This window comes from Microtus ochrogaster, chromosome 8, assembly GCF_000317375.1.
Source record: "Microtus ochrogaster isolate Prairie Vole_2 chromosome 8, MicOch1.0, whole genome shotgun sequence".
NCBI classification, from domain to species: domain Eukaryota; kingdom Metazoa; phylum Chordata; class Mammalia; order Rodentia; family Cricetidae; genus Microtus; species Microtus ochrogaster.
The window spans coordinates 20,368,712-20,380,908 of NC_022015.1; the positions used below are offsets into that span (position 1 = coordinate 20,368,712).

General features: G+C 45.9%; 1 protein-coding gene across 1 annotated transcript in view; it reads left to right on the forward strand.

Annotated features, from left to right (window-relative positions):
* The first annotated feature begins 5,572 nt into the window (after positions 1-5,572).
* The window catches only part of Phkg2 (phosphorylase kinase catalytic subunit gamma 2), a 16,391-nt gene continuing 9,766 nt past the window's right edge, over positions 5,573-12,197 (forward strand). The window contains exons 1-2 of the mRNA XM_005351298.2: positions 5,573-5,819; positions 6,187-6,299. Coding sequence (XP_005351355.1) covers positions 6,205-6,299 — 95 coding nt within the window. The 5' untranslated portion in view covers positions 5,573-5,819; positions 6,187-6,204. The remainder of the gene's footprint in view (positions 5,820-6,186; positions 6,300-12,197) is intronic.

Genomic DNA, 12,197 nt, shown 5'->3' on the forward strand with positions numbered 1-12,197 from the left:
AGACCAGGCTGGTCTCGAACTCACAGAGATCCGCCTGCCTCTGCCTCCCGAGTGCTGGGATTAAAGGCGTGCGCCACCATCGCCCGGCCAACAATGGCCTTTAAGGTTTGCAGGGCTCCAGCGGTATTCGGTCTTCGTTGCAACAGCTCTAAGAATACAGTCCGTCCCTGGCACCATGGTTTTAGAGTGTCACTTTCTAAACACTGGGTTCCCCTGCTGAAATTACTTCATTGTCGTTGTTACTTCTCTTCCAGATGTTTCTCAAGTCTGTGAGACAGTCCAGGGTTAGTATTATATATAATGAAACTTTTATCACAAAGGACCGGTGGCTCTCTTAAGTCCTTTCCAGCAGAGGATACTATGAAAACATTAGCAAGATCCAATACAACATGAATTAATTATCGGGAGTGTAATGTTGGGTGCAGTAGCACAGACAGGACAGTACCTTCCAGAATTCACATTTTCCTCTGGTCCCATTCCCAGGACACTGCCTTTGGACTGATGGGGAGCGTCATCTCCGGCATCCTGAATGATCTCAGGAAAGATAACCTGCATTGCCTAGTCAGGTCCAAGTGAAAATAAGGCCAGCGAGGCACATGTTAGTCTGCTGCACTTGTCACTGGAGCCAGCTTCCAGGGTCCACAGGCCCTAAACCTAGGCTTGACTACTACTCTCCATTAATCACACCTAACTGCAAATCAGCTCCACCCTTTGTATCTTTTTTCATAGGGAAATAATGTGCTCTGAGGAGGAGACTGCCCACTTCTCAGAAAAACTTTGGTGAGGCTTTTCAGGTTTTTTGTTGTTGTTGTTTTGTTTTTTAACAGGAATGCTGGCTTTATAGAAATCTTGCAACACTTGTCTCAATTTCTTTTTGTTTGGTTTTTTTGTTTGTTTGTTTTTTGTTTTTTTTGAGACAGGGTTTGTCTGTGGCTTTGGAGCCTGTCTTGGAACTAGCTCTTGTAGACCAGGCTGGCCTCGAATTCACAAAGATACACCTGCCTCTGCCTCCCAAATGCTGGGATTAAAGGTGTGCGCCACCACCGCCCGGCTCTCAATTTCTTTTTTATTCTTGTAATTTAAAATTTTTATTATTTCATATCTAAGTGTTTCGCCTGTGTATGGGTATCTATGCCACACGCTTGCCTACTACCTAAAAGGGTCAGAAGCTGGCGTTGGATCAGGAACTGAAGTTATGGGTTGTTGCCAGCTACTATGTGAGTGCTGGGAACCAAACCTATTTCATCTACAAGAGCTGCTAATGCTTTTAACCACTGATCCATCTCTCTTCTTCCCATTTGTATTGGTCTTGTGTGTTGTGTGGGGGAGGGCTCCAGCGCAGCATGCATAAAGAAATGAGGAGACAATGTTCAGGAATTGGTTTTCTTACATCACATGAGACCTAGGAGTTGACTCATCACTGGTGTTGGTGACAAGTACCGAACTATCTCACAGGCTGTTTTTAGTTTTTCAGATGCACTCATGTATCCCAGGCTGGCCTTAAACTCCTGAGTACTGACAGACATGTCACCAAGGGTAAACAGAAACAGTACTTTTCATTTATTCCGGCTGCTCAATCCCAAATAATCACACAGAGGCTTACATTAATTACAAAACGTTGACCTATAGCTCATATTTATTACTATTTAGCTCCTACAATTTAAATTAACCCATTCCTATTAGTCTATATTTTGTCACATGACTCATGACTTTACCTATCCTCTAGCATCTCGCTTCTCTCTCTGGCTGCTGGCTCACATCTCTCTCTCTGACTCTGCCCCTCTTCCTCTCTGTATTTTCAGTTTGGCTTTCCCACATAACCTTATTCTGTCTTGCTATAGTCCAAATCAGTTTTACCACTAACCAATGAGCATGATACATATTCACAGCATACAGAAGGATTATCCCACAGCAACCAAGCCCAGGTGTAGTTGTCTTTAAGTGATCCAGACGGACCCTTTTGCCTTTTTTTATCCCCTTTGTTTGTTTTCACACCTTATAAACTTGCTTTACCTGTCTCACCATGGTACTCTGCAAAGGCTATTAAAGCTCCATATGAGCCATGAAGTCTCTGCTGAATTAACTTGCTCTTCTCTTGTGTCCCCCATGAAAATAGTCCTGTCAGGCCTGGTACATTTGGTACTGAGCACTGACTCTTGAATGCCCAATTTCCCTAGTAATGCCTGTCATTTTCTGGGGTCTTCCAGAACTTGATATTATGAAGCTTTAGCTACTGATAACTACGCTTGGTGTTTCATATGAACTAGTCTACGAGGAATTCTTTGTTTGTTTGTTTGTTTTTCGAGACAGGGTTTCTCTGTAGCTTTGGAGCCTGTCCTAGAACTAGCTCTTGTAGCCCAGGCTGGCCTCAAACTCACAGAGATCCGCCTGCCTCTGCCTCTGGAGTGCTGGAATTAAAGGAGTGCACCACTACTGCCCAGCTCCTACCAGGAATTCTTTTTTCTTTATTACATCAGATTATGCAAATTTACATTATTAATTTCTTTGCTCCCACACACTCAGATTCCATCTGTAATAGTAACAGTAAAATGCTGCAGGTCCCTGAGTGGCAACATGGGGCAGCGGGCCATGAGCCCATGCCACCGCAGGTCCCCTAGTGGGTCTGGAGACCACAGCAGGCCACAAAGGCAGCTGGGTCCTAGGCAGGAAGCCACATGGCGGGTGAGAGACCACCGAGGTAGATTAGGCATGCCATGCAGAGTGAAGTTGGATATTTATTTAGTGGGTTATGGAAGGGAAGGGGAGAAGGGGGAAGAACAGAGAGAGAAAAACTGGGGGAAGGAAAGAAGTGGGGAGAAGGGAGAGACAGACGCTGCCTCTTCAAGAGAGAAACAAAAAGGAAGGGACTCAGGCTAGAAGCTGAAGATGAGCAAGCCTGGGTGCACAGGGGACGGAGTGGGTGTCACCATTGTGCCATCTAGTCCCATGTCTCACAGTATTACGAAACAGGCCATTAGGGGAATCTCATGTCTTTAAAAGATTTATTTATTATGTATGGTCTGCCTGCATGTATGCCTTCAGGCCAGAAGTTGGCACCAGATCTCATTATGGTTGGTTGTGAGCCTACCATGTGGATGCTGGGAATTGAATTCAAGACCTCTGGAAGAGCAGCCAGTGCTCTTAACCTCTGAGCTACCTCTCCAGCTCTATCTCTTCCATTTATTGTTTAAAAATCTTTTTCAAGGCCAACAAGATAGCCAGGGAGTAAATATTCCAGTCATCAAACTTGACAGCCTAAGTTTGATCCTTGGGACCCACATTGTGGAAGGGGAAAACCACCTCCTGTGACATGGCTGTTGACCACACACATTCTGTGGCATGTGCATGCCCACACACAGTACACACAAACACATAAAATTTAATTTAAAATAGTCCTTTCCAGTTCAAACATCAGATATTGTTTTCTTTGGTTATCATGGCTGCCTGTCTGGACTGTTACTAAGTGCCCCCATCTGCTTACTGAATTAATGAGTTTTTCCCTTTCTCTGTATTAAATATCAGATCCAGGAAGTATCTTCTGTAACTTCTGCTTCTCTCTATCTTTACTTTCTAGTTAGTCCTATGGGTTCCAGGAGTTTGGAACTCAAGAAGAATATAAAAAACTAACTTGTAGCCCCTCAACTGAAAAATGGATAAGAAAAATGTGGTACATTTACACACAATGGAGTACTACACAGCAGAAAAAAATAAAGACAGCTTGAATTTTGCAGGAAAATGAATGGAACTAGACCAGAGAACTTATACAACAATACAGACACTAAGAGAGACTTAGATATAATCTACATGGGAAGTAGAAAGTAGAAAAAGAGGGCTGGAGAGGTAGCTCAGGGGTTAAGAGCATTGCCTGCTCTTCCAAAGGTCCGGAGTTCAATTCCCAGCAACCACATGGTGGCTCACAACCATCTGTAATGAGATCTGGTGCCCTCTTCTGGCCTTCAGGCATACACACATAATAAATTTTTTTTTAAAAGTAGAAAAAGATAAGATCTCCTGAGTAAATTGGGAGCATGGGGACCTTGGGGTTGGATTGAAAGGGGTAGGGGGGAGGCAGGGAGGAGAGCAGAGAAAAATGTAGAGCTCAATAAATATCAATAAATAAATATATAGAAAATATTCCAGTGTTTCTCACTACAACAATAAAAAATAACTTGTACTTCTTGCTTTCCATCTTGCTAGCTGTGAGAAATAAGCCACTATATGAAATAATAATAAATAATAAATAATCTTCCTACCCAATCTCACTTTGTCAAGTCAGAAGCTAGTGTGGAAGGAACCAGGTGCTTGTCTTTGCTGCCTTGCAATAAATACCTTCTTATACCCCAGTACCACAGGGGAGAAGAAGACAAAAGGCTGATTTAACTGGACACAAAGGACAACTAGAACACTTAATTATTTTGATATTTTGAGTCATCAAGTTGTTAATTCATGAGAAAAAGCTAGTTCCAGGACAGGCTCCAAGCCACAGAGAAACCCCATCTCGGGGAAAACAAAAAACAAAAAACAATATCCTAACCTCTGGTCAGGGTAGAGTGGATCTACCTCTATGGGCTATTTTAATGTTCAAAACATCAAGTAACTGCACCCTACGTCTGACCTTCAAACAGGTGGAGGAACAAGCTCACATTTTTTGTGTCTCCGCACAGAATGAAATATTTTTAATCTATTTTTTCATCGTGGCTCTAATTTCTCCCTGTAGGGCTCTTCCTCTAGTTCAGATTCCATATTCTCACAGGAAGAATCTTGGTTCTTAATTATATGAATATTTTTAATTTGACTAATTTTAGGTTAATTATCTACTATATACCAACAACAAACCTACTTAGGAAAGTTCTCATTTTTGGCACAAGTTGTTAAAGCTAAACCTGATGCCAGATCAGTAATTTCGAGTGGTAGAAAGCCAAAGTACTCTATAAGGTACTTGTTTTCATTACAGAAGAAGCTGTTGAGCCATCATTCTGAAGACTAGGAGTCTTGCACACATTAATCCCAACATTCAGGCGATAGTGATGGAGGTCCAGACCAGCCTGATTTGCACAGAAAATTCTAGTGTAACCAGGGCTACGTGAGACAACCTTAAAAAAAAAAAAAAAAAAGAAAGAAAAAGATTATCGTCTCTTGCTGAAATGTATACGTATATTGTTTGTTTTCTTTAGCTTTTCGAGACAGGGATTGAGTCTCTGTATAACAGTCTTGACTGTCCTGGAACTCGCTGTGTAGACCAGGTTGGCCTGGAACTCAGAGATCTGCTTGCCACTGCCTCCTGAGTGCTAGGATTAAAATAGTGAGTGATCACACTTGGTTACATGCATTTTAAGGTTTCCACAATAAAAGAATTTTGGAACAGGCTGTTATTATAATAAAGAGCCGAATTAAGATGAGGATTCCAGTCGGGCGATGGTGGCAGAAAAACAAATGATGAGGATTCCTGGAGGAAACTGCAGAGGTCCGTGAACTACAGTGGAGATGTCATACTTCCGGTAACCTAACTTCCGCGTCCTTTCCAGACCTGCAGCACCACTAGATAAAAGCAAATGCCATACATTGATTGGCTGTTTTTGAGGCTCCTCCTTATGGTGGGGGACCTTTAGGGAACTTCTAGCTCCAACGTCCTCGCCTGCCCTGGATTCCCGGATTCCTATTGGACTGCCACTTTCCAATCGGCAAGGTTTCTGAGTCTTAGTTCTCAAGCAGCGGGGGGTCAGTGGCTGCAATGACGGGATTGGAGCCTTAAGGCTTTGTGGGCGGGTTAAAAGCAAAGGAATAAACGCGAGCCAGGCGGCTGAAGAGTCTTTGCCCAGGTGAGACTGTCTTTGCCCCATCCTCACGAGTCACTCTGCTCGAGACCCCTCTCCTCCTCCCAGTGGTTGCCAAGTGCGCTTGCGCGGTAACAGCCGCCCGCACTTGTGCCTTCTCTCCCCACCCCCTTCTTCCGAGCCACCTTTTCCCCCCTCCCTTCCCTGTCCCCTTCCCTGCCCTGCTACCCTCCCTTCCCCCTTGGCCCTTCGGTGTGGTCTCCCCGGTCCTGATCCTTCCCCTACCCCACCCCCACCCCCCAGGACCCTGGCGCCTCAGCCGCAGGTGTTGCGCCCCAGGGAGCCACGATGTGCTTCGTCTCAGAATCCGTGGGTCTCCCTGCCCTCACTGTCCTCCGTTTCCTCCGCGCAGGCCCCCACATCCCTCAGAATGACGTTGGACGTGGGGCAGGAGGATGAGTTGCCCGACTGGGCTGCAGCCAAAGAGTTTTACCAGAAGTACGACCCTAAGGACGTCATTGGCAGGTGAGCCTTGGCCAGGAATACAGAGGTACAGAGTAGTGAGATCCTAGCCAAGGATAAAGGATTCATTCTGAAGCCGGCTTGCTGGGAAGGGGTCAGTGGAAAACAGTGACTAAACTAGTATTCTGAGTTAACCCTCTTTTTTTCTCACTTTCTCTAACCTATTCATTTATATAGTCAACAGGATTGATTGAAGCATCAAACTTGATTGTGTGCCAGACACGCTGGACACTGGGAGGGTAGAAGATGCCTGTCCTCTGTATTTCAGTTAAAGTGACAGAGAGGAAGCACGTGGGTGCTTTTCGAAGGTGTCCAGCTAGGGGTCTGTACTGTGGTGCCACCACCCCGGGGGCGCTCTGGGTCTTAGTTGAGGAAGCATAGTATGTTGGTTATGTTGTGTTAGACGCTAATAATACCAGGTGAGGGGGTAACAGGAACCCATAAAGCCTCTGTCTTGGAGTTTACATTCCAACAGTAGAGAGATAAAGCAAGATAAAGGTGGATGCAAGTGTTAGGGGGAAAGCAGGCAGTAGGATTCAAGCAGGGAAGCCTCCCCAGACAGGAGGGTTGGGGTTTGGGTGCTGGGGATCAAAGTTAGTGGCTTGTTCGTGGCAGACAAGCACTTGCCCACAGAACTGCTCTCTCAGCTCCAAGGAACTGAGTTTTGAGCTGAAAGCTGAGTGTGAGAAGAGGTAAGTCATGAAAGAAGCGGGTGATCGTCTCATTTAGAGGAGGGGGTTAGTGCAATGCAAGAGTTGGGAAAGGAAGCCGGGAGTGGCGGCACACGTCTTTACTCCCACCACTGGTCTACAGAGCGAGTTCCAGGACTGGCTCCATAGCTACTGAGAAAAGAAACAAGAACTGGGAAAGACAGACAGAAGAGATGGAGCTGGAGAAGTGGGTACCCTAGGGCACCCTAGGGCTCTAGGCCATGATAAATCTCATGAGGTGCCCTGCATGCTTTCACACTGGTGACATGACATGAGGGTGTTTGTGAGCAGGGCCCGAATTCTTCCTGCACCTCAGTTAACTGAGAATAAAAGCAGACTCCATCTTCTGTTTTGCTGTTGAGTTTGGCATGAATTGGATGATCATGTTCGGGCAGTTTTAGCATATAGTAGTACTTAAAACACTTAAGAATTTTCAATAAGATCTTTTTGGCTTTTATGTAGAGATTGGATAGGAAAGGGGCTAATGATGGTGATAGTTTACATTAGTAGTGATTACAGAGATGGGGGGGGGGGGTCCAGGCCATGATTTCAAAGGAGACTGGCTACAGGTCATGAAGGAAGGAGAGCAAACAGGTAACTTTTAGGGTTTTGTTTTTTTGTTTTGTTTTTCGAGACAGGGTTTCTCTGTAGCTTTGGAGCCTGTCCTGGAACTAGCTCTTGTAGACCAGGCTGGCCTCAAACTCACAGAGATCCGCCTGCCTCTGCCTCCTGAGTGCTGGGATTAAAGGAGTGCGCTACCACCGCCCAGCCTGACTTTTAGGGTTTTATTCGAGCACTTGAGTCCTTTTTACGGGAATGACAAAGACTGAGACAGGATCGGATTGGGGAATGGGGTGAACAAATCAGGAGTTTCGTTTTGGAAATACGCAGTTTGAGATGCCCCAGTGGGCGGCACTTTCCAATGGGTTTGCCTCTGGGAGTCAAGGAAATCTAGATGATAACCACAAATTTGGGAGAGATCAACATGCAGAAGATAGCTGTGAGGAGGGAAAATACAGAGGGCTGAAGGGGGCCAAGGCTCAGGTCCTGGGTCATGTCACCATTTAGCGATCACTTAGAAAGAAGAGCTACCAAGGGACCTGGGGAGGTAGCTGTGAGCTAGAGAGAAAACAAGAATTTCCTCTTAGAAGCCTGGCAGGATCTGCTATGTGAAGTACTTCAGAGGCCTGGTACAGACAGGGGCGTGGCATTAGACCCAGCCAGACACATTTAGATATCACATGGAGATGTCAGTTCGCAGTTGGAACCACGATTCTGATGGGAAATTAAGAATCAAAGACAATATAGTGTGTGAATTGCCCACAGATATTTAAAGCTTCTAGAACTTGAAGAAGGTCGACAGACTGTGTCTTAGTTACTGTTCTGTTGTTGTGAGGAAACACTAGAACAAGGCAACTTATAAGAGAAAGCACTGAATTGCGGCCTTGCTTTCAGTTCAGAGAGGGTCAGTCCATTATCTTGGCAGGGAGCGTGATGGCAGGGGGCCATGGCACTGGGGCAGTACCTGAGAGTTCACATCTTTTCCACACACAGCAGGCGGGGAGAGCACACTCATCCCCAGGGACACAGCTCCTAATTCTTCCCAAACAGCTCCACTTACTGGGGAGCCTGCCTTCAAAAGGTGTGCCTGTGGGGGTATCCTCGTTCAAACCACTACAGAGTGTGTTAAGGAAAACAGCCCACGTCCAAATCCTGAGGCGGTACAGGATTCAGGACGACGGGAGGAGGATGCAGAAAGCTGAGACTGTGGGGAAGAACCAAACCCGGACTCCACTTCCAAGGGAAACAAAATTGTTTTGGAGGAGGCAGATCAGAGGTGACATCCCGGATGACCAGCGTTGGGCATTATCACTTACCTTTCTCCTCTGTGGAACAGTCCTGGCTGTCCTTGAGCTCGCTCTGTAGACCAGGCTGGCCTCAAACTCACAGATCCACCTGTCTCTGCCTCCTGAGTGCCAGGATTAAAGGCGTGCGCAACTGCTTCCCGGCTCCTTTTTTTTTAAAAAACAAAAACTATGATTTAAATTGAAATAGAATTATTTATATCACTTCTCCCTTTCCTCCATCCAGCCCCTTCCCACTACCCTCCCTCAAACATCTGTCATGCCCTCCACTTTAAAACTGATAGCCTCTTTTCTTTATTATTGTTGTATGTGTGTGTGTATATATGCATTGTGGAAGAGGGGCAGAAATATTGTAAGAAGAGGGAAGAAAAGAAATATTGTAAGAGCCAGAATACCAGGAAGTCTATTAGGGTTTTATTTTTATCTTTCAGGTAATAGGGTGAGAGATAATCTTTTTTTTTTTTTTTTTTTCGAGACAGGGTTCACAGGGTTTCTCTGTGGTTTTGGAGCCTGTCCTGGAACTAGCTCTTGTAGACCAGGCTGGTCTCGAACTCAGAGATCTGCCTGCCTCTGCCTCCCGAGTGCTGGAATTAAAGGCGTGCGCCACCACCGCCCGGCTGTGCGAGGTAATCTTGAGTGAACCCCACAGTTAGTTGTAAGCTTGCGCATATAGCACATGGTGCATGCTTTTTTTTTTTCTCTTCAAGACAGGGTTTCTCTGTAGCTTTGGAGCCTTTCCTGGAACTAGCTCTGTAGACCAGGCTGGCATAGAACTCACAGAGATCCACCTGCCTCTGCCTCTCGAGTGCTGGGATTAAAGGCGTGCGCCACCAACACCCGGCATGGTACATGGTTTTAATGCTAGCGCTCAGGGAGAGGGAGGTAGAGGTGGATGAAACTCTTTGGAGTTTCAGGCCAGCCAGACTTCACAGTGAAACTATGCAGGGGGCGGGGCTAAGTGTCGCCCTAAAGGGGACAGACAGGTGATAGGTAGAGAGAGCTCTTGCTCGGCATGTATGAAGCCCTGGGTTCAGTCCCCAGAACTTTAGGGGGAGGAGGAGAGAAGAGGCTATTACCCTTGTTAACTGATAAGCTGGGAAGTTTTCAGACAATGAGTAGTGTGATTGAACCTCTGTTTATGAAGCTGTTGGAGAAGCAGCGTGTTGGATAAGTTATGAGAACCTCGGCAGTCAGGAAGAGACTGAGGCGGCTTTTACAATCATCCAAATAAGGAAGATGAAGGCCTGACCCATGACAGTGAATGTGCTGGGGGCAAAGCCCTAGGGTGTGGATGAGAGAGAGTGGCTGGATGGGAGGGAGAGAGGGGGCCGGTTTGCCTGGGAGTGTGAGCAGCACCAGTGTTAACAATAGAAAATTATAATTGGGTCAGAGAGAGAAGTTAGTTTTGGGGAAATGCAGTGTGTGTTGATTGTGAGAGATGTGGACTAGGAAGGATGTCCAGGCCGACAGGACCTACGGGGGAGACAGCTGGGCTTAGAGACTGAGGTCACAGAGGGGCGGGTGTTCAGGACTAAGGATGGAGCCTTGGGCAAGCTCAGCTTATTTATATTTGTTATTTTTGAGAATATCTCTGTGTAACCACGGTTGGCCTGGAACTCAATTCTACAGTCTCAGCCTTCCGAGTGCTATTATTACAGGCATGGGCCAACAAACTCCGCTCTGTTGATTTGTTTTGGCGGACTTTTTTTTTGGTAGGGGGACTGGGTGGCTGGATTTGAGCCCAGACACTTTCACACGCTAAACAACTACTCTCCTACTCTCCCTCCCCGTTGAGCTCCAGCCCAGCCCTGTATTTGGGCATTGTTAATCCAGGCTCAGCAAGCACACCACCCTAAACTATGCTCCCAGCCCAAGGCTGACCTCTAAGGAACGGGCAGAGAACAAGGCACGGAGTCTATCAGCAGAAAAAAGATTGGACTTTGAGTCTTAAGACTTGGCTTCTGGGGCTGGAGAGATGGCTCAGAGGTTAAGAGCATTGCCTGCTCTTCCAAAGGTCCTGAGTTCAATTCCCAGCAACCACATGGTGGCTTACAACCATCTGTAATGGGGTCTGGTGCCCTCTTCTGGCCTGCAGGCATACACACAGACAGAATATTGTATACATAATAAATAAATATTAAAAAAAAAGACTTGGCTTCCCCCGGAAATGATCTAGAATCTTACTCGAAAGGCTTACTTACTAAAGAGTAAGTGCCATTAAAATAAAAGCTTATTGAATGCTTGAAGAGTTGTTCCTTTCTGCTAGAGAACAAACATGGAGTTTGTGGAGGTGGCATTTAGTGTCTGAACTAGATGACTTAGTGACTTGAGCCCTTTGAACTTCCAAAAAATTACAAGATTTTTTTTGGTTTCCAAGACAGGGTTTCTCTATAGCTTTGGAACCTGTAATGGAACTACCTAGCTCTTATAGACCACGCTGGCCTCAAAGAAATCTGCCTGCCCCTACATCCCAAGTGCTGGGATTAAAGGCGTGCATCACTACCGCTAAACTACAAGATTCTTTTTTGGTTTTTCAAGACAGGGTTTCTCTGTAGCTTTGGAGCCTGTCCTGGAACTAGCTCTTGTAGACCAGGCTGGCCTAGAACTCACAGAGATCCACCTGCCTCTGCCTCCCAAGTGCTGGGATTAAAGGCGTGCACCACCACCACCCGGCTTTACAAGATTCTCAAATGAAGTTTATTAAAGATGAGTTGACTAGAGACTGGAAATGTGGCTTCATGTTAGAATGCTTCCCTAGCATATGTAGACCCTGAGTTCCACTACATACATACATACGTACATGCATGCATGCATACAGATTTGACCATTAGCTTGAGGCTCAGATGGACAGGAAAATGAAATTATAAAGTAACCAAGAATAAGACAGTAGGAGGTGCGCGTAATGGTCCAGTTAAGACGTGGCCAAAAGGTAACACACCATTGGCCACGCTACATTTGACCTGACATCAGAAAATTTGTATTTTGTGATTTACTACTGGTGGTATGGATGACAGAATTCTGAACTTCTGTGTATGACACTAAAGGTGCAGAAGAGAGCACAGAGGTGAGGCCATGTAAGGGACAACTTGGGAACCAGCAAAAGTGTGTTTTTGTTGTAATAGGAGCGGCAGGGCTGCGTCCCCAGCACCCTAGCCACCTGGCTAGCTTATGCCCCGAAATAACAACACACAAACTGTATTCTTTTAAACACTGCCTGGCCCATTAGTTTCGACCTCTTAACCCATTTCTAATAATCTATGTAGCACCACGAGGTGCGCTTACCAGGAAGATTCTAGCCTACGTCCATCCTTGGTCTGAGCTTCATG